Source organism: Anolis carolinensis, chromosome 1 (assembly GCF_035594765.1).
Source record: "Anolis carolinensis isolate JA03-04 chromosome 1, rAnoCar3.1.pri, whole genome shotgun sequence".
Lineage (NCBI taxonomy): Eukaryota > Metazoa > Chordata > Lepidosauria > Squamata > Dactyloidae > Anolis > Anolis carolinensis.
This window is the reverse complement of record NC_085841.1, coordinates 292,575,427-292,598,222: the sequence shown is the minus strand read 5'-3', so window position 1 is coordinate 292,598,222 and position 22,796 is coordinate 292,575,427. Positions and strand designations below refer to the sequence as shown.

The 22,796-nt window shown below is 40.1% G+C and overlaps 1 protein-coding gene across 2 annotated transcripts in view; it reads left to right on the top strand.

Moving 5' to 3' along the window:
- pamr1 (peptidase domain containing associated with muscle regeneration 1) overlaps window positions 1–22,796 on the top strand; it is an 85,098-nt gene that overhangs the window by 26,698 nt on the left and 35,604 nt on the right. For both annotated transcript variants that reach the window (XM_008105936.3, XM_016992617.2), the window contains exons 4-6: window positions 6,196–6,310; window positions 8,573–8,790; window positions 16,269–16,376. In XM_008105936.3, the coding sequence (XP_008104143.2) occupies window positions 6,196–6,310; window positions 8,573–8,790; window positions 16,269–16,376 (441 nt within the window). The remainder of the gene's footprint in view (window positions 1–6,195; window positions 6,311–8,572; window positions 8,791–16,268; window positions 16,377–22,796) is intronic.

Here is a 22,796-nt window from a genome sequence, read left to right as displayed (position 1 = left end):
GTACATTACATTAATGAAATCTGAATTTTGCTGACACAACTGGCCACATTGGAAAGTAGTCTTTGTGGCTGAGACAAAGTGTGGGGGAACTGAATGTTTACAAATTACCGTATATACTCAAATATAAGCCGACCCGAATATAAGCCGAGACACCGAATTTTACCACAAAAACTGGAAAACTTATTGACTCGAGTATAAGACAAGGGTGGGAAATGCAGCAGCTATGGGTCAATTTCAAAAATAAAAATAGATATTAATAAAATTGCATTATTTGAGGCATCAATAGGTTAAATGTTTTTGAATATTTATATAAAACTGTAATTTAAGATAATAATAAGACATTAATAAGATAAGACTGTCCAACTCTGAATACCTATATACTCAAGTAGAAGCCGGCCAGGACCCTCACTCGAGTATAAGCCGAGGGGAGCTTTTTCAGCCCTATAAAGGGGCTGAAAAACTAGGCTTATACTCGAGTATATACAGTAGATCTCAGAAAAGTTGTCTTTCAGAACTCTAACTCTTGGGGTCCTCCAGCTATCATGGACCAAAAAAGTAACTTTTCCATCCTGTTTTACAAATATATTTTTGTTTTTCATGTTAATGTAATAATTTGGACAACCATTATGTTTGGATTTTAATATACATCTAGCAGCAAGTGCTGTTAATTCAACATACTTTAAAATTCAATCTGTGTTTATTGCTTTTAATTTCAAGAATCTGCAGATATGTTGAAGAATGTGGTTCCAGGCAGAAACTGCTCATACTATCAGTGAGAAGATGATATTCTGTCTTTTTTGGCTTAACAAGAAAAAAAGATGGAAGAAGTGGTAGAAACATAACAAGCGGGAATAATTTATTCTCTCACAAATAAAATTCAGTGACTGAAATAGCTGAATGACATGATCAAAATCTTGTTAGGACCTGTTCTGACAACAAGGCTGAAAACCATGGATATCTTGATGTAAAAAGGGCCCACCGAATCCATTTCCATGCCTAAAGTAGAACAGCAAAGTGGGACTCTCCACTTGCTAAAATCAAGCCAGCCTGATTATTTTGGTAGATGGCAAGTGATCCAACAATTACCTCTCCCTATATCTGGCCATAAAAATATGACAGCATGAAAATAAATAACGTTTGCTCAATTTTCATAATGCTCCGAATCTCCTGCCTGATACTTCTGCCTAATTGTGGGTCTGGTAATGCAATAAATGGTGGAAAGACTTGACTTTTTGATTCATCCTCTTTAGAAGCTGATTAATAACTTAATAAATTAAGGATGCATCTACACAGTAAAATCAATGCAGTTTGATACCACTTTAAATGCCATGACTTGATGCTGAGGAATCCTAGGAGTTGTAAGGACAAGGTCTTTAGCTTTCTGTGCCAAAACATCCTGGTGCTTCACCAAACTACAAACCTCAGGATTCCAAAACATTGAGCCATGACAGCTCAAGTGGTGTCAAACTGCATTAATTCTGCAGTGTGAAGCCATCCTAGGACTGTTTCCGCCACTGTCTGAAAAACATGGTAACATAATGTCAGAGGAGTGTCAGAGTCCCCAGCTCAATGAATCTAAAGCACTTGGATTCAATCCAGGTTTGCTCCATTGACTTAAGTGGGAGTAAGTCAGTTGAAACACAGGCCCTGTCTTAACCTGGCTTGAAGCCAGGTTATATATTCACATTTTTAAAAAATCTTCTTTTATTCTCAGGACTTGAGGGGACATGGGCGTGTGTAAATTAGTTCTGCCGTTATATAGTTTCCTTCTAGCTATATGGGCTTAGCGTTAGCTCTCCTTTCTTGACACTAATGAGTTTCTAATTGGATTTCACAGCCACCTTGGAAATTCAGCCCTCTTGCTCAGTCATCCTCTTGATTAGGTTCCTCTAACAACCAGCCTTGCAGAAATTGGGCAAGTATAGCTTTTTCTAGCATGTAGATAAGTAGCAGAGGAAGCTTTATATGTCAAAGTTTTGAACATCAGGATACTTTAAAGGAATCGAAAGGCCAGGAAAACTTGGCATATCCTGGCAGGAACAGTGAAGCAAGAAACTAATGACAAGAGCGGAGACAGCTTGTCAGATAGGTATGACTTCCTACAGGGAAATCTGAATAAAATGTGTGGGTTTTTTTCCATTGATGCCAGCGAATAGATCAGAGAGATTCAGCTCTGGACTACCAAATGAAAGGAAACCATGGAGCATTGGAGCAAAATTGCATTTTAATGTATTCAGCATAACTCAGAGCCAGCGTGGTGTGGTTGCTTGAGCCTATCGAGACCAGAGTTCAAATCCTCACATTTTGGCCACAGTTTGCCCTTGTATTGCCCTTTTCTATGTATGCTTGTGAAAGCTGAACAATGGAGAGAGGTGATAAGAAAATCAAGTGCTTTGAAATATGGTGCTGGAGAAGAAGTCTGCAGATACCAATTGTTGTTTATTCATTCAGTCGCTTCCGACTGTTTGTGACCTCATGGACCAGCCCACATCAGAGTTCCTTGTTGGCTGTCACCGCTCCCAGCTCCTTCAAGGTCAAGCCAGTCATTTCAAGGATACCATCTTGCCCTTGCCCTGCAGATACTGTACCATAGACTGCTAAAAATGGGTCGTAGAGTCAATCATGCCTGAGTATTCCCTAGAAGCAATGATGACTAAGCTGAGCCTGCCGTACCTTGGAGATATCATGAGACGACATCATGAAAAGACAATAATGCTTGGTAATAAACCAATCAAGGAACCCATGACTTTTATCTGCAAGATCTAGATAGGGTTATCATAGAATCACAGAGCAGTTTGGCAATGGAATCAATTGCCCAGAGAGGTGGTTGGGGTTTGCTTCACTGGACATCTTCAAAAAGAGGCTGGATAACATTTCCAACGATATTTGAAGGGCCTGCAGTTACTTGTCTAGAAGATAATCTCGTATCTGAACTAGCCTTAAAGGCCTCAGTATAAACATGGAAGATGAACTGCTGTTATTGAATAGGTCTAGTTGTTATTCTTTTGGCCCCCAGCAAGGATTTTTATGTATCCCAGCAGAACAACAGTTTTCCTTCTTTTTTCACACACAAAGGAAACAGTGATGCCGACAGTCTTCCATAATAGATTCTTTTCTCACTCTCACCCTTTGCTCCATTTAGAACAAGGCAGGATTTGCCAGGATTAGTGTTTGGGGTGTACATTTTCCTTGAGGACTTTCCAGAGCTTTTCCCTCTGAATCCTTGTAGGATTCAGTAGAAAACCATGGAGCCCGTTGCCTGATGATTTTTTTGCAGGAGTGGCAGGGCATTACATAAACCTCTTTTGGGTTGCGATAGAGAAAGGAAAATGAAGTTCAGATCTGGCCCCAGATATGCTCCATGCAAAGATGGTCTGTGGCAAATGTGAGCCTATTCCTTTAGGGCCACTCTGAATGGCCCTCTCTTTAGCCTTTGGACCACCTGCTTTGTTGGCCAGCCTTGTTTCCTTGGCAGGAAGGTCCTGCAAATTCAGACTGTACTGTTCTCCCAAGAAAGGTGCTTTCAGTATTCCCGGCACGCTACCATCTCTTTGCAGCAGTTCTTTCTTGTCAAAAGCAACAACAACAAAGGGAGCTCAAAAGCTCCCTTGTACGGAAAGGGGAATGTTCTCTGAGGTGATTCAAGGACCTTGTCAGTCCTTCTGAAGGAGGTTTCCTGCAGCTTTGTCTCAGGTTGTTTTGAGGTGGGAGCCAGCGGCAGGGCTAGGTTTCCTCTCTTCAGTGTGGGAAGTGGCATTCTCGTGAAGTTTGCTGCAGATCCTGGCACTTCCCAATGCTATCCTAATGGCAGCCTTGGGGCAAAGTAATTAATTCTCCAGCCTTTCACATCAGAAACCAACTGGCTCTGGTGTGGAACGAAACACTTATGATGAAAACCTCTGCATTTGTTTTCTGATCTTGAGTGCACTTAATTGGGGGTAATTGAGGGTATACTGACAAAAGGTTGTGTTTTTTTTTTTTTTTGTAAGAATGACAAAACTTTACCACTAGTTTCCTGCAGGAAACAGGAAATACTGAGATATCACATTTGGCAGTTCTCAATGTGGCACAGTAAAAACTATAGTGCCTCACACAAGAAAGGTTTTTTACAGGTTTCACCCATCTATTCCACTGTTTTACCAATCTACCCATAAGGGAGAGAAATGACCACTGCATTTAGGAAAGTCAAAGCAGCCTATATTTACCTGTCAAAACTGGATTTGAAAATAGGTTTAGTCAGCTTTCCCCCTCTTTATAACTAGATCTATACTGCCATATAATTAAGTTTGAATCTGTATTATATGGTCAGTGTATAGCTATATAATGTGGTTTAACTGCATTGAAGTGCATTTTATGAGTCTACACTGATCATATAATGCAGGTTCAAACTGCATTATATGGCAGTGTAGATCCAGCCTATGATCCCTGAAGATGTGTATGTTGGAGTAAGGCATAGGAATACAATGATATAATTACTATTAATTCAGTGAATTAAGCAATGTTATTATTAACATAGATTAACATCAGTGACAACAAATTAATGTCCTAATGTATAACATTTAGTCACAATGAATTCATTTTAATTTTAAATTTAATTATGCTCCTTTCTGTCCAAGTTTGTTTTTTGTTGCAGGAAGCTTTAATTAACAGGATTTTAAATCACAAAATTTTAAATTAATTTATTGTGGTTGAATGTTAAGCATTAGGAAATTAATTTGTTGTCACTGATGTTAATCAATGAGAATAATTCATTGAATTTATTAATTACATCTAAAGTGCTCTTTTCATTATTTTATAGTTATTTTACATTATTTTCATTATTTTACAATTGAAGCCTGCAATTGTTGTCATAACAGTGGTGGAAGTAATTATCAGGTTGGAAAAGGCTGCTTTAGAACATGGAATGTTGTTGGACAATTGTCCAATTAATCTTTTTCACTGATCTGTGTCTTTTTTCTCATCTTTTCATCTCCACCTACCATGCCAATGAGTTCACTGTTCACTGTTCACTTACTTGAGGAGCCTCCGGTGGCCTAGGGGATAAAAGCCTTGTGACTTGAAGGTTGGGTTGCTGACCTGAAAGCTGCCAGGTTCGAATTCCACCCGGGGAGAGCGCGGATGAGCTCCCTCTATCAGCTCCAGCTCCATGCGGGGACATGAGAGAAGCCTCCCACAAGGATGGTAAAACATCAAAACATCCGGGTGTCCCCTGGGCAATGTCCTTGCAGACGGCCAATTCTCTCACTCCAGAAGCAACTCCGGTTGCTCCTGACACGAAAAAAAAAACTTCTTTCTGAAACATTAAGTGGTTTGAATGCTGGACTATGACTTTGGAGACCCTGATTGGCCATGAAAATCCACTGGCTGACTATGGGCAAGTTACATACTCTCTGTCCCAGAAAACTTATAGAATTGCTATAAGCCTGAAATGACTTGAAGGTACACAACAGCAACAAGCAGTGACTTTAAAAGTTAGTGAGCAATTATTTGCTGATTTCAGGGAGAAGACACTGAAGCAGTGCCAGTTAAGTAACAGGTGACATTTGCATTCAATCATCTTGTTGTCTATGTTTCATATGACACATAAAATGATTGCAGCAAAGAATCGGGGGGGGGGGGGATGGAAGTACATAAACACCTGCTCTAGCAGCTTAGATTTACTTGTCCTTTGTAGGCAAGCCCTCAAACCTCCTTTCCCATGCCCAGCTCTTATCATACAATTAAAACTGGCCCAAATATCCCCAACAAAACCAATAAAAGTGTTTGACCCATTGGAGCGGTGGGTGGAAAGAAAGGAAAATGCAACATGAAGTGGAGAGATATGGAGGGACAAAGGAGTATGTCACAACAGGAGGAATAGGTGAGAAAACCATTCACTCAATTATCAAAACATGTGAGCAAAAAAAAAAAAACAAACACATCTAGGAGTGCAAAGGGATTCATTTCAGTCCATCCCAAATAATAAACAATTTAATGAATCAATCAACAACTTTCCAAGCTCTGAAAAGAAATCACCATTGAATTTGAAATTTTCTGGTCTGTAATATATTTTCTATATTAAAAAGTAAGGAACTCTCCCCATACATAGCTAAGATGTATGGAATCTGCCCCCTTTCTACTTGGGTACTTTTGAGGTGTTCTTTATGTATCTTTTCTTACACAGCTTAAAAGCCTTCTTCTTTTGGCCTCTTTCAGGGTGTGGGCAAGTTCTCCAAGCTTCAAGAGGTCAAATTTTGTTGGAAAGTTACCCACTGAATGCCCACTGTGAGTGGACTATACATGCCAAACCCGGGTTTGTTGTTGAGTTAAGGTAGGTATGGGAAGATTATTATTACACTGTATCTTCTTTTTGCACTTGGATATCAGGCTAATAATTGGAAGCTGTGGCCCTCTGAATTTTTTGTTGAGGTCTTTCTCCTCCCCAAGGCCATCACCATGAGTCATCATTTATACTTGAACTACAAAATGGCTTTCCTCCCTTTTTAAAGTCACCTCAGAAACATTAAAAATGATATGTGGAGTCCTCTTCTTGGCATACTGACTGTATCTGAACATATGTATCTGAACATATCTGAGTTTGCCCTCTGAATAAGCATATCATTGGGCAGGTGAAGAGGGAATCAGTGACCATAGGCATACCCAACATCTTGTTCTCATTATGGAATGGTCTAGGGCTCAAAGTTTTAGCATTCCGGTTTTGGTAAATGCTACTATATGATGCATTCCCACCAAAAGAAGCAGCAGCATTCACATTAATCAACCAGGATCACCTTCCCTATCGTATTATTAGGTTTGTGACTGAATGCTTGACACTACTGCAAGTTGATTTTCAAAATACTGGAGGCTAATGTCACTGGACATGTATTGATGTTATCATTGATTAGTGGGCATGTATTCACTTGAGTATCAGAGACAGTGTGCCTCTGAATCTCAGTCACTGGGAACATAAGCTTATGTCATGTTTATGTGTTTCCTACAAGCATCTGATTGGCCACTATGGGACCATATGGACATTTGATGTGGCCCAATATAGATCTTCTTATGGTTATATGATTTATTTATATGTCAGAGGATCCTCCACATGTATTTTAGAGGCTGCGTATTTTAGAACAGGGATAGATATGTTGGAATACAGAAAGATGGCTTGTACTAAGTCCCGTGTTCCATCTAGCCTAGTATTTGCACTCCCTATGAATTAGCTACCTCAACTGCCAGCAATTGAACTTGGGACCTTTAACATACAAACCAATGTTTACTCTGCAATAGCTATTTCCCTCTCAGATTGGTCTCTAATTTCCATTGCTTTATTGCAGTTGTCACACTTGTTGCCTAGACACAGGTAGGATATATCCATCTCTTTGCCAGAAGACACTTTTGATTTATTAGTAACAGTTTATAGCCTTTCAGATCTACCTTGAAGGTCCCTCATTGGCACATACTCTTGGGTTTTAACTGATCATGGGGAAATGCACCTATGTAGCTCTGTTTGGAATTCAGATTCCAACTGATCTGGATGCAGGGCAAAGAGGTGGATTCCCATATATCAATTTCTTCACTAAAGAGATGACTAGGGTCTCATCTGCCATATAATTCAAACTACATTATATGGCAGTGTAGATGGGGTCTAGGAACTGGCATCTTAAATAAGAGTTTTTTTGTACATCACTTTGGATATGTGGTTCTCCAGACTTGATTATGCCTTCTATTTTCTCACCTCTACTTGTAATCATATGTTATCTTATTTCCAATCAATTCACAATTGCATACATCTCATTTCATCCTCTCAGCAAATCAGGTGATGCTGACTGGAGTGACTAGGCAACTGGAGAAGTGTGTGTGTGTGTGTGGGGGGGGGGGGGGTTCTTCTTCTCCTTGCTTTCCCTCCCACATCATTCTGACATTCTGGCTGCTGACAAGTAACCAGCATGACCCAGTTGTGCCTACTGACTGTCTCAATAAGGAAAACAGGAGGAGGTAGTAAGGGTGCACTCGATCGCCAGGACTCCCTCCCATCTTTGCAGCAAAGGTGGGAGTCCAAACCATTCTATAGTTGATCTGGATTTGCCCACTGGCTCATTGTAGAATTGTCCTATGAACTATTTAAAAAGTGAATTGTAGTTCTTGGAGGCTCCTAAGTAATCATCTATCATTTTCTGCTGTTAGAAAAAACAATTTTTTGCTGAGAGGTCTGACTGCCCAGAGATTGCAAAAATTCTCACATTTTATCTATTGCTCAGTCTTTTTAAGTAGAGATGCCTGTGATCTTCTACAGGCCAACTATGTGCTCCACTAATTTATGATCCCAACCTTGACTTCTCTAACAGCCAGAACCTAAGAGCAAGGAAAGTTTTGATCAATAGTAGACAGTTCCTGAAGATGGGGAAGAGATTGAAGCTATTGTTCTGAAGCATATCATAGCTTATGTATAAAATTTTTGAAATAAAAGTGAAAGACAGCTTTCCATGTCAGCATTTGTGAGTTTACACAGCACCAACATTATTTATAAATGGAGTCCCACAAATTTGCCATTGTTTTTTTTTCCTTTTTGCCCCTGTGTTTCTCTATGTCTAAGGTTTGCAATGCTAAGTTTGGAATTTGACTACATGTGCCAGTATGACTATGTGGAGATTCGCGATGGGGACAGTGTTGACAGCAGGATCATTAAGCGCTTCTGTGGGAATGATAGACCTCCGCCAATCCGAAGCACAGGAACTTCACTTCATGTTCTTTTCCATTCAGATGGTTCTAAGAACTTTGATGGGTTTCATGCCATCTTTGAAGAAATTACAGGTAAATAAGACTTTTAAAAGGAGAGGAGTGTTTTTTCTCAACCACAATACCATGATCTCATGCCTTTATTCTTTTTTGAGCCATAAAATGTGTAACAATAATAAAAATGATTTTATTACCCACCTTTTTCTGTGGCTCGAGGCGGAATACAACATTATTAAAACAAGATATAATCACTATTAAAAGACATACAACAAGACACACAGAGTGTAAGATGCTGTTCTATAAACAATGAGATAGTTAGGTACCAACCTTTCTGTTGATTTCTCCAGATTTTTTGTCATTTTGGATTTCAGAATTTCAGATAACAGATACTCAGCCTGTATTCATGCCTCTATCCCTTCTTTCCATAACCAATCCTTACTAATAATCAGAACCAAAGAGCAACTGTTTCCCCCCACAAAATGTCAATAAGGACTTACTCAAGAAAGATCACAAATGGCCTCTCTAATCAAACAATTTAATTTACCAGTTTCTAAATGTGTCAACTTCAACAACCATCCATCCATAGTAAGTAATTCTGACATTTTCCATCCTTTCTCATATAACAGACTTGCTGCAGTGATCATATACTGAAGTAATCTTTCATGGGTCTTCCCCAGCCATGCATCCAACAATCTTAAAAAGAAACATTTCTGATTATGTGTTGTCGAAGGCTTTCATGGCCGGGATCACAGGGTTGTTGTATGTTTTCCGGGCTGTATGGCCATGTTCAGAAGTATTCTCTCCTGACGTTTCGCCCACATCTATGGCAGTCATCCTCAGAGGTTGCCCAAATCCTGTTTCATATGTTTCTTTTATGGTTTTGTAAGGTTCCGTCCATTCAGATGGCACGGAACAGTACAACCCTCGAACACCTGATGCTCATAGGCCCAACAGGCAGGGCCTACAGCCAAGCATTTCATGGCTTGTAGGTCTGGCTCACAGGGCCTACAGTCGGGCATTGAGCTCTCAGCTGTAGGCCCTGTCTGCCGGACCTATGAGCATCAAGTGCTTGCTGCTCAACTGTAGGCCCTGCAAGCTGGTCCCACAAGCATCAAGCACTCAACTGTAGGCCCTGCGAGCCGGGCCTACGAGCCATCGAGTGCTCAGCTGTAGACACTGCCTGCCGGGCCTATGAGCCATCGAATGCTCATAGACTCGGCAGGCAGGGCCTACAGCTGAGTGCCAGGCCTGCTCAGATGTAGGCCCTGGCACTTTGCTGCCCAAGGCCCGAAAAATCTTTGTTTTTTTCAGACCTTGGATGGAAAAGCTCATTTGTATAGGTGTCCATTTCCGTCAGCGGAAGACGGAAATTGAAACTGGACCATATGAATGGTACAAATAGAAATGGGTAGTGATTTCATACAAATGCACAAGACTAATCATTGTATGAATTTGAAACTAATTTTCTTATGGTTTTTTCACATGTCCACTACATACTATAAAATGTCTCTTCGTGTGGATGATAGTTCAGGGTACATCTTTTTACCCTAGAAACATGTTTCAACAATTTTGTATAGAAATAGGAAAGAATCCTTTGAATATATCCACGCAGAGAAGTGATACTTCAGGAGGGGTTGTGCACACAGTTTGAGAAGAAAATTCCCATGTGTCAAAGAGAATATGATGTTCAGTATTGCTTATAAGATTGTCCTTGGCTATTGGAGTGATAAAATCTCCCTTGTATATATTCAAAGCAGTCTTTCAAAACAATACTGCATGATTATGGAGGGAAAGACCAGAATCAGTATAGATCCCAAACCAGGATAATTATGTGGAAGTTCCACAGTGGAACAGTAAATAGGAAATTCAACTAGAGTTAGTGTGGGGTGTGCGTTCCTATATAGTTTTCACAAATAATATTTCCATTTCATTGAGAGGGATACTGTGATTGAGGAAAGCTGATCCATATTATGGATATGGAAGTGTCTCTTCTCCTAGACTCAGTCCAATAAACTCTACTCCTTCAAACTTGATACCCTGCCCAATTTGATTAAGTCAAAACTGGTTGATCCACTATAACAAAAATGGGTAACCGTAACCCTCCTGACTATATTTGGGCTTCTATCTTCCATCAGTCTTAGTTATCATGTATAATATGCTGAGGGATTATGGTGTCCCTAAACATCTGGAAAGTCACAGTTGCCATCCTTCCCATACTACATCTTTCCTTGTTATTGCGTGAAGTACAAACAGTACCATTGCAGGGGCTGTTAGAAGTAGCATTGTATTAATTAAAAGGCTTATAAAAAACCCCCACAAAAGTCAGCGGCATGAAATTGAACTTGGTGTGGGGTATACAGCAGTAAAGCCTCCCTCACTCATGGGACTAACATATTCCATCCAGGGAAGGATGAATGGATGTTGTTTCCTCTGCTCAGCAGGAGCCTTTTAGTATTCCACTGCTGCCACCTACTTTTCTTTCCGCCCCATTTTTAGCTGCAATTATTTGGAGATCGGGTGGTTGCTATTGAGTTAATCTATGCAGAGTGGGATACGGAGGGCTTACAGTTTCATAAGGAAGCTTTATTGAGTGCCTTATTGTGAGTCTGTCCCAGCCTAATGTGCAAGTGGAAATGAAAAGCTTTTAAAACTCTCCCTTTTTCAAAGCATTAACCTGGCCGGTGACACTGTTTATGAGAAAGAATGTGATTTGCATGGGGAGTAAAGAGGGTGGAAAGCTGTGGGATGGAGACCTCTGGCAGCACAAATTCAGCAAGATCCAGCGGTGTGAATCCGTTAAAAAACAAAAACACAAGAAGTACAAGATTTTTTAAAAAGCAATCCTTAAGGAGTAGCTGAGATCAGTATAACAAGATGAATAGAGCTTACTTGGCTGTTCTCATGTGTTTATTGTCAAGGATAGGATTTAAGAACTTAAAAATTGTGTCACAGCCCAGAATGGAATGATGGTTTTCAAAGAATACAGCCCTAAGTGTTCTGGCTAATGGTCCATTGGAGGTAAAGGAAAATAAAAAAAAAAGTGATTCCATTAATCCCTGTATATAACAGAGATTGTTTATGATCTTTATATTTATGTTGTTGGAGTACAACTGCCGTCATCCCTTCCAACTTATTATGATGACTGGGAGCCATTGCACACTACATAAATATAGTGCTACACCACGATACCTGTATCCATGGGGGATATGCTCCAAGACTCCTCGTGGATACCTGAAACTGTGAATGATAGCAAGTCCGATATTTTTCCTATACTTTTGCCAGAAATACCATAGAATTGTACTAGAAGACATAGAGAGGCCCAGAAACAATTCCGGGGTGTGTGAGGAGATATTTTTTGCAGTGTAAATGAAACCATGGATACCAAGTTTGCAGACAAGGAAATTGTACTGTATATTCAAAGAATCATAGAATCATAGAGTTGGAAGAGACCTCATGGGCCATCCAGTCCAACACCCTGCCAAGAAGCAGAAAATTCACATTCAAAGCACCCCTGACAGATGGCCATCCAGCCTCTGCTTAAAAGCCTCCAAAGAAGGAGCCTCTACCACACTCTGGAGCAGAGAGTTCTACTGCTGAACACCTCTCACAGTTAGGAAGTCTCCAGGGCAGTAGAAAACAAGCATTCTCCCTCCTCCCTGTGACTTCCCCTCACATATTTATACATGACTATATATATTTATACACTGTCTCCTCTCAGCCTTCTCTTCTGCAGGCTAAACATGCCCGGCTCTTTAAGCTGCTCCTCATAGGGCTTGTTCTCCAAACCCTTCATCATTTTAGTCGCCCTCTTCTGGACACTTTCCAACTTGTCAACATCTCCCTTCAATTGTGATGCCCAGAATTTGACACAGTATTCCAGGTGTAGTCTGATCAAGGCGGAAAAGAGGGATAGCACGACTTCCCTGGATCTAGACACTATACTCCTATTTATGCAGGCCAAAATCCCATTGGCTTTTTTTGCTGCCGCATCACATTGTAGGCTCATTCCACTTTTGCTACCATGGCAACAGGAACCCTGGGATTTGTAGTCTGGTGAAGCCTTCTGATGAGATCTCTAAATATTCTTACCCAAACTGTAAATTCCAGGATCCATAGGATATTGGCATAGCAATGAAAGCAGAACCATATCACTATAACTGCAAAGTGGTGAAAGACCCCAGAGTTGAAAACAATTGCAGCATCCGTCAGCCTGCAAGTCTCTCTATGATACTGTATATTTGAGATTTTTTACCCTGACACTTTTATTGCATGGCTCTTTGTGCTGGCATCACCTTAATTAAGCACCTTTTCAAAAAGCTTGCTGTGCACCTAGATCTTTCCACTGACATTTCACAGGCATTTGATCTCTGTAGGCCCTTCTGCTGTAATTGCAACTCTGAGTTGTACCTTTTTCTTTTCTCTGACTTCTTTCCTGCAGTTTTATTTCAAATCTCCTAAATTCATACTAGGGCAGGTCATGGCTGTGTCACATATCTGTCTTTTCAAAAAATCTGTCTAGGCAGCTAGGTTATCCAGGGAGCATGAAGCAAAGGAACATTAGACAACATATATGATAATCATAGTGGTGCTTATTGACTGGTTTCTGTTCTTAAATTAGATACTAGAAAATATTAGATCACTCAGTGCTGAATCACTATTTCACTATTTCTGCTACCCACTTCTTTTCTCTACACTGTAGAATCAATGCAGTTTGACAGCACATTAACTGCTATGTGATTGTGGGAGGTATAGTTTTACTATTTGTTAGCCTTCTCTCTCTGGTTTTGCCTCATCAAACTACAGCTTTTATTACTCCATAGTACTGAGCCATGAGAATTAAGGTAAAGGTAAAGGTTTTCCCCTGACATTAAGTCTAGTCGTGTCCGACTCTGAGGGTTGGTGCTCATCTCCATTTCTAAGTTGAAGAGCTGGTGCTGTCCAAGGTCATGTGGTCAGCATGACTGCATGGAGTGTTGTTACCTTCCCACCAGAGCGGTACCTATTGATCTACTCACATTTGCATGTTTTCGAACTGCTAGGTTGGCAGAAGGTGGGGCTAACAGCTGGAGCTCAGCCTGCTCCCAGATTCGAACTGCCATCCTTTCAGTCAGCAAGTTGAGCAGCTCATTGGTTTAACCCAATGCACCGCCAGGGGACCTTATGAGAGCAGAGCCGGCCCAAGATAATTTTCAAGTGTAAGCGAACAGAAATTTTGGTGCCCCCCCCCCCCCACCAAACCACATGAATGGGCCAGCAGAGCATTGGATAAGCAAATATGTTGGATAATATGAAGGGCAAGTGTGAATAACTGCAGTTGATCACCTTGATTAGCATAGAATAGCCTTGCTAGACATGGTCATGGTTATTGAGCATTATTCCTAGCAGTGCAATAATTGTGGAATTTTTAAGTATTGACCACTGGACTGATTCTGGACTATGATTTTGAACTTATGTGGTTGTAATTGTTGTTTTTAGTAGCTTTTGTTCTAATGTTTGAGTTTAATTGTCATTATATTATTGGAATTTGTATGTCTGCCATCGAATTGTTGCCAGTTGTGAGGCCACCCTGAGTCCTCTTCGGGTGAGAAGGGTGGGACAGAAGTATGGGAAATAAATAAATAAATAAATAAAATCAGGACAGTAAAAAAAGAACACTCAAAAACAGGGGAATTCCAAACATGAAACAATCAGGGCCAGCTAACACCTCTCAACAAAGATATACAAACCCCACTTGCTTAGTTTCCAACAGACCTCACAACCTCTGAGGATGCCTGCCATAGATGTGGCCCTCCTCTGGACACTTTCCAGCATTATTTGGCAGAGAAGGAGAAAGAATTTGGGCCCTTCCACACAGCTCTATAACCCAGGATATCAAGGCAGGATAACCCACATTACCTGCTTTGAACTGGATTGTCGGAGTCCTTACTGCCATATATCCCAGTTCAAAGCAGGTAATGTGGGTTATTTGTTTGAAGCCATTCTTCCAAGTTCTAGTCTCCAAGGCAGAAGACAACAAGCTTGCTCCCTCCTCCCTATGACTTCCTCTCACATAATTATACATGATGAGGAAATTCCCAGCTTGATTTCGTCCCCGCAGGCTATATGATTATGTGGGATGCAGGACTTCTTTGGGGTCAGAAACACCGTTTCTCGCCAAAGGGAAGGGGATGGGGTCTCAGAAACATAATGAGGCAACATAACACATGGGCAAGTAGGAACACATAGACAGAAACACTGAGCTTTTAGGGCAATTTTATATACATGAGAGATGTAGTTTCCCAAAGTACCCTAGCAAGCCACATAAATCCTGGGGGCACATAAATCCTGGGGGACTCTAAAGAGAGGGAGGAAGGAATGTCCCCAAGTTTGGGAAGGCGCGGGGCCAGGATGGCCCTGATAGAAGGAAAAGATGAACTGATTGCAATAGAGTGAATAAGTATAAGTTCCGAATTGCTATTGTTACAGAGCAGTCGGTGGCTCCCAGAGAGAGCACACCACACTCAGAACCAGGAGGCTGCGAGTTCGAATCCCGCTCAGGGACAAAAATGTCAAAATCAGCTGGAAAAAGGCATGGGAGGGTACGGAGCAAGGCACATGTTTTGCCAGAGAAGGCGATGAGGCTTGACAGCTCGATTTATTTATTTATTCATTTACTACATTTATATGCTGCCCTTCTCACCCCAAAGGGGACTCAGAGCGGCTTACAAATTACATTCACATACAATACATTATATTATTAGCATAGTAAAATAATAGTATTAAATTACTATATTGTACTAAATCATTACATTGTAATATTATTAGTAATATTACATTTAATATATAATATATAATTAAAATTATTAAATTGTATTATTATCAGTATTATATTGTAATAATAAATAATAAATAAATATATAAAGTTTTATTATTATTATTCTTAGAAGATAAAGGGAAAAGATGAATGATTACAAGAGAGTGAATAAGTATAAGTTCTGAATTGCTATTGTTACAGAGTAGTCGGTGGCTCCCAGAGAGAGCACACCACACTCAGAACCCAGGAGGCTGCGAGTTCGAATCCCGCTCAGGGACAAAAATGTCAAAATCAGCTGGAAAAAGGCACGGAGGGTACGGGGCGCACGGAGAGCTGCCAAAGCACATGTTTTGCCCGAGAGTGCCCCCCGTCGATGTGCACCCAACTCCGAGGCGTAATTGGCGTCCCATGTTGGACCGGCCCTGTATGAGAGTTAAAGTGATGTTGAACTCCATTAATTTAACAGTGTAAATGCACCATCAGTCTCAACAGTGCTACTAGATTCCTTTGCATCTTTCTCCTTCTGTCACCTTTGAGCAATATTGCCTACTGTAATTACTAAAACTTGGGAAAGTGGAAAGAAGGGTAAATAATAGAATTTTAAAAAATAAGTTTTTCATTATAAATACCTATTGTACCATTTATGTTTTTTTGAAATGTGTATCTTACAAGCATATTTCAGTAGGACAAATGAAAGGGGGAAAGAAATCTGCCCTAGCGAAGAAACAGAGAGACATTCCTTCTGATTTGCCTCTTCCAGCTTGTTCTTCATCTCCATGTCTGCATGATGGAACCTGTGTCCTGGACAAAATTGGTGGCTACAAGTGTGCCTGCCTAGCTGGCTATACTGGGAACCGCTGTGAAAGCTGTGAGTACATCCCTGTGCCTGCAAACATGATCAGAATGTCTGTGTTTTAAGTACTGTTTAGTATAGTCTTATATAATGGTTAGGTTTAGCATATTCATATATAAAGGTTAGGCTGATAGGGTTTGATTTATTAGCTTTAAAAATATTTGTTTTGAAAACCCCTGTGTAAAGCTCTTTGCAAAAAATAAAATTGATGTGGGCTGTAGACATTCTAATTAATTATATTGACTCCAGAGCCACAGTGGGTTAATCACTTCCCGCATGGCTCATGTACTTCATTAAGTACTCTGAGCTAGTTTGAAACCTGCCTACATACCCAGTGAATCCACTCATATATCACATATAAGCATCCTCTTACTTGAAACACTTGAAACGTACTTGAATATTATGTCCTGAATCAAGGATGGAAATTGCATGGCCCTCAAGATGCTTGGTGGGTTGTAACTCCCAGTGCTCCTCAACAATAGCTCTGCTGATTAGGACTGCTGGAAGTTGCAGGGTAACATTTAGAGGATTCCTGTCCTTGGTCTACATCCAGTTAACACCTATATAAACCCCACTTAATGACTTCCAATCACTATGTTTAGATGAGCCTGGAGAAAGATGTCAGGGACTAGGCAAAATTGGCACCCTCCAAATATTTTTGCACTATAATCCCCATAATCCCAAAATATTTATTATTGTCTTGGGCTGGTGTGATTTAGATTTGGCATCTCCTGCTTATTAAATGGGTTTGGGATACGGGCTCAGTCAAAAAGTGGACATGGTTGAAAAACACAATTCCGTGCTTGTTAAGCTTGAAAATGCAAAACCCAATATTCAGTGGTGCTGAGTTAACTAACAGTAAAAAAAACAAAAAACAGTGTGCTTAGTCAATGTAAAGATTTTTTTGAAAAACTGCTGAGCAGACTGAAAAGATGAAAAAGCATAGTGTGGCCAAAAAGGTGGACCAGACGCTAAAAGTGTGCAACATGACTATAATTTAGATCAGTCAAAACAGGAATTTCAAAAACAACTTGTGGAAGAGTGAGCAGGATGTGTGTATGTGCCTGTAATACCAAATACCTGGAAGGTGCCAAGCTGTCAGTTTAGGTGTATATATATATATATATATATATATATATATATATATATATGAGGGGGGGGGGTCAAATCTTCCTTTCTGTTATTTTGAGCAAGTAAAATATTGGAATACCCATGAGACCAATGCACAACTTTGCTATTTTTATTCTGGACCAATACAAGTTCTTTTTTCATTGGACTTTTGCAATGGTGTTAGAAAAGGACACAGAATTGACTACTGCATTCATAGCATCTGTTACAAATATTAATGATTCCATGCAATTCCACAGGAGAAGATTCTAATAATAAATTCAGTTTTGTTCAGAAGCTCAGAGATAGTGTAGAAAGCCAGCTGTTTAGTGCTAGTATTTTCCCATGAGGTTCTCTCATTGTCCCCTTTTAGGTATTTTTATATCTAAATTTTATACATTTAAATGCCACAACTATAATTCATATGACACTTTCTAGAATTTTATATATTAAGCATTTGAACTAGCATAATTTTTCTGCCTTACCACAGGGTATTATCAGGTTTCACTCTGGAATTACCTGCGAAGTATATTTCACATTTAAGGTCAGGGAAATCTCAATATACTTTAAGGCCAAGTCTTTCCACTGGTGAATGCTTCAAGAAGTTTAACTTGAGCTTCACTTCAATGAATCCAGCAGTAAGTGTGAAAACTCAAGAGAGGAGTGTTTCTATTTTTATAGATCAGTAACTATTTTTCATCCTCCTACCTCCCCAGAACTGTCTCATTGGTTTGTAGCAGAAAAATTGTCCACATTTCGTTCTTAACATTTCGTTCTTAACAAATCCAAATGGCAACATGTGAAGTAGGGAACTAGCTGTAGAGCCCGGAGACATGGCAGTCTTCATGACACACAGTGACTTCCAAGGTTTTTTGTTGCTTTAAACCCCAAGGTGCAGCCAGGGAATGCCCCAGAGTCAAAGCTCCAGAGTACCCTGGAGCTTTGAGGCAGTCTGGACAGCTGGATTGGGTACAATTTGCCCTATTCAGCATAGGGAAGGGGGATGGCTCATGCTCATCTCACCATCTCTCTTTGCTAGTCATGGAGCTCCCTGTGAGGTACTTGAACATTGCTTGTTGCATCTATAATGTCACAATCGGGGGTCCACACAACCAGCAAGAACGAGGGAAGATCAACCTCCTTCTTGATGGTCACAGGGGCACCCTGTTCTGATAACAGCAGAGCTAACTACAGTGGCCAGATGTTCAGACGAAGCTCTGTGGCTGGCTAGGAGTAGTGGTGACAGCAACACGGTGAAAGTGACAGCTTGGCCAATGCAGTCCTGGGCCACCTGTCCCCAGATTCAGGATCAGGGATGCTCCTGGGATTTTTAGATTGTTGTGACAACAGAGCTCTCTGACTGAGAAGGGTAAATATCTCACAAAACTGAAAATCCTCAGTTTGGTGTCAAACTGCTATGATTATTTTTTATTATTTTTTTTAAATCATTTTTGTAAGGTTTGTAAGCAACTTTGATACAGTTCTTATAACAACAAAGACCATCTTTTTCTGAATACAATAAAACATTGTACACTATATACAGACTATGTGGAAGTGGAAAGGAGTGGGGGGCATGGGGAGTGTAAGTGAACAGAGAAAAATGGGGGCAATGAGGACAGGTAAAAAAAAGACATAGAAAAAAAAGGAAAAAAAGAAAAGAAATAATAATATACATATACACAGTTGCTATATTATTTGTTACTTCCAGAGCCCGTGGCGTGGCTCATTTTTGTTTTCCCTTTTTGCCCATAAGTTTTATCTTTTGTAATAGTATAATTTACAATACATTTATTTTATATTTTCACCCTGGTGATTTTCATTAATCCAACTTTATATAAATATTTATATTCTCTTTTTGTAAATATTCCACGAGTGGTTTCCATTTTGTTGTGTTAGCTGGTGTTCTGTCCTGAGCCATTTTTTGTGTAATTAAGTCCATGTTCATTATATCCAACACTTTACTGAGCAATTTTTCTATAGTGGGTACTTCATCAGTTTTCCATTTCTGCACCAGTACTATTCTTACTGCACTAGTCAGGTAAAATAATATCTTATCAGTGATTGTGTCAAGGTGGGGGGGTCAGTAATTCCTAATAAAAAACATTCTGGCTTAAATTCAAACTGTTTTTGCAAGATCTTTGTTATTTTTTTATGCACCTCATGCCAAAGTTTTTAAATCCTTTTACACTCCCACCATATATGGATGAAAGTGCCGCTATTCTTCCCACACGTACAACACTTATTAGTTATTTTCCCTTTGTTGTATTTTGCCAATTTATTTGGAGTCAGATACCACATATAGAACATTTTATACCAATTTTTCTTTATTTCCGTTGCGTATGCGTGTCTTAATTTCTATACAGCCTTTGTTGTGAGACAATTGTAAGTATGACAGGGAACAAAATGTCCAGGAGCTAGCAATTCCTATTTCAGAAAATTCCTATTACTATTTCAAGAAAAGCTTTTCCTATATGAATAGCCAATGGTGGGCTTTTTCAGCCAGGTTATGTGTGTATCAGTATATTGTTTGACACAGATATGTAGGATTTTATAGATGGCCATACTATCAAAGGCTAGCTAGGATTGGGCTATTGTATGTACAGGTGTAAAGAATTTTTGGACCTTTCCAGTGTCAGCCATACTAGGGAGTGGATCTCTTCACACCTATCAAGCTGCAAAGAATGGGAAGACATCAGGATTGCCTCTGATGTCTTTGCCCACTACAGGCCCTCACCAGGGAAGTAAACTCCAACGTAAGCAAAATTCCTTTGACCCAGAAAACATTCCAGGCACTGAAGTGTTCCAAACACTGGAATGCTCACTGTGCCCTGGCTTTCAAACTGCCTTAAGTCCCACCTTTGGGGAAAATATGAGATAGAGAGAATGTGATTGATCAAAAGATTAATTGATGTCTGTCTTTGGAGAAAATGCAAGATAAGCCAAACAGTATTGTGTGAGAACAAATAACAGAAGACATCCCTGATACCAGTTCTTGGATGTGTGTGTGTGTAGTCATTGGTTCCCTATAAATAATCCCCACTGTGTATTATGCAGAAAGATAAGGAGGGTGTTCTAGGACCAATGGAGGCCTGCTAATCCAAAGATCAAGTGATCCAAAGCTAAGTCACAACCTATGGAAAAAGAGAGAAGGAGAGAGAAGAAAGCAAAAGTAAGATGGTTAGACAGAGGCTTGAGGGAGGCTCTCCTGTGTGTGTATGTGTTCTGTTTGTGTGGGTTTGTTTTCTCCTGAACTGCCTCTGTAGTTCATCATCTGCTAGACAGCTTGAGGAAGAATAAAGAGACCAAACCGAACTTTTTCCAATCCACAATCTGCCAGTCAGAGCTAGAAGTACAAAGCCCATCTGCCAGGATCACAAATGAAGTATTTTATTAGCACTTTTAATATAACTTCATCCTGCCCAGAATCTTATTCAATATTTCAGTAGTAGAATTTGGAAAATATTTCACTTGGCTACTTGTCCCCTCCCTGCTTGATTGCCACCTTTTGTGTCTATGTAGAATCACGTTTCTGAGCCTGTGTTTAACCAGGTGAGAGAGAGTTCTCTCTGATCCTTTTAATGAGGCCCCATTTTCCTATCATGGGACTTAGCATTCTGGCTCTGTGGAGTCTCCCATGGTACTGCTGGCCTTCATAGCGAGGGATTGTGACCCCCTTTTGCTCTGAGACTTCCTGTCCTCATTGTCGAAAACAAAGCACAGCAAACTCAAGCCCTTGAGTAAATGCTGGGATCTTGCATTGAATGGGAAACTTCCATTGCTTCACGGATTCCCAGTCTCCGCTGCCAGCTGAGTGCTATTTATTCTGCATCCTAATGAAGAGTTCTCCATTGAGCTAAACTGTGGTCTACTATGCCATCACTACCAGCCTCAAATTGTGCCAGGTTCAGCTCGAATGTTGTTGTTGAGTTTTTTGTGTTTTTTTGGATGGCCTGTGAAAGTGTTCTCTTGGGTTTCCCCCTGTGTGACTGTACTTGACTCTTGTCTGCTATCATCATTCAACAATACAGTGGGCTTTTAATGAGACATTTCTTTGAGAGTTTCTTGTATTTATTGACTGACTCATATTTAAAAGAGCCTCACTTGTACCCTTTGGTGGCAATAAAGTCAGAAAGTACTCCCCTCAATAGCATGGGTGAGGGATATATGGCCCTTGTAATGTTATATCCCATCTTTTTCCAATGGAAGGTATAAGGTAAAACAAAATTTAGTCAAGAGAATGTATTGTACAAAAAGTATATACACGAAGTCCCTGAGTTACAAACATCAGACATACAAATAACTCATAGTTAAAAATGGTGACAAGACAACAAGAAGTGAGAGAAATCTACCCCTAGGAAGGGAAATTCATTCCTGAAAGAGTTGTCATGGAAAAAAGCGTATCCACCGAAGCTTTCTCACAAATCCTTGTTTCCACCGGGACAGGAAGCGAGGTGAAATCTTTTGAACAGGAGCAGAGAAAGCAAAGCAAATATCACAGGGGTGTTAACTTTTCCCAATGCTGTCCAAAGATATGGAGCCCCCAGTGGTGCAGTGGGTTAAACCCTTGTGCCGGCAGGACTGCTGACTTTTTTTCACCTTTTTTGGCATTTTTTATTGTGGGATATATATATATATATATATATATATATATATATATATATATATGTATTTGTGTGTGTGTGTGTGTGTACACACACATAGAAACATGCAATCATGATATTCCACAATCAAAATACCAGTATTTCCCCCCAATCAAGCCACCTCCCCATTATCACTTATGAACTTATCCTTATGTAGTATGAGGGTGCAAAAATACTATTGAATATTTATACCTAAATATAATTAAGCATGTATACGTCCCCCTCTTTCTCCCTCCCTCCCTCCCTCCCTCCCTCTTCCCCCTGGGAACAGTTTATTCCTCTTACTATGCTTATTTTAGTTGTTCAATCATGAGGATAATCTTATTTAATTCCTTATATTTATATTTCCCCTTTATCCTGGAAATGAGGCCTCCCAGGTCTTTTTGGTTTGGCCCAACTTATAGTAGCTTTTCCTTTCACTAATATAGTCTTGAAGTAGGTAGCCGGCTAAATATTTATACCAAAGGACTACTGACTTGAAGGTTGGGTTGCTGCCCTGAAGGTTGCTGGTTCAAATCTGGAGAGAGCGCAGATGAGCTCCCTCTGTCAGCTCCAGCTCCCCATGCGGGGACATCAGAGAAGCCTCCCACAAGGATGGTAAAACATCAAAACATCCAGGCGTCCCCTGGGCAACATTCTTGCAGACAGCCAATTCTTTCACACCAGAATAATATTATAATAAAAACTT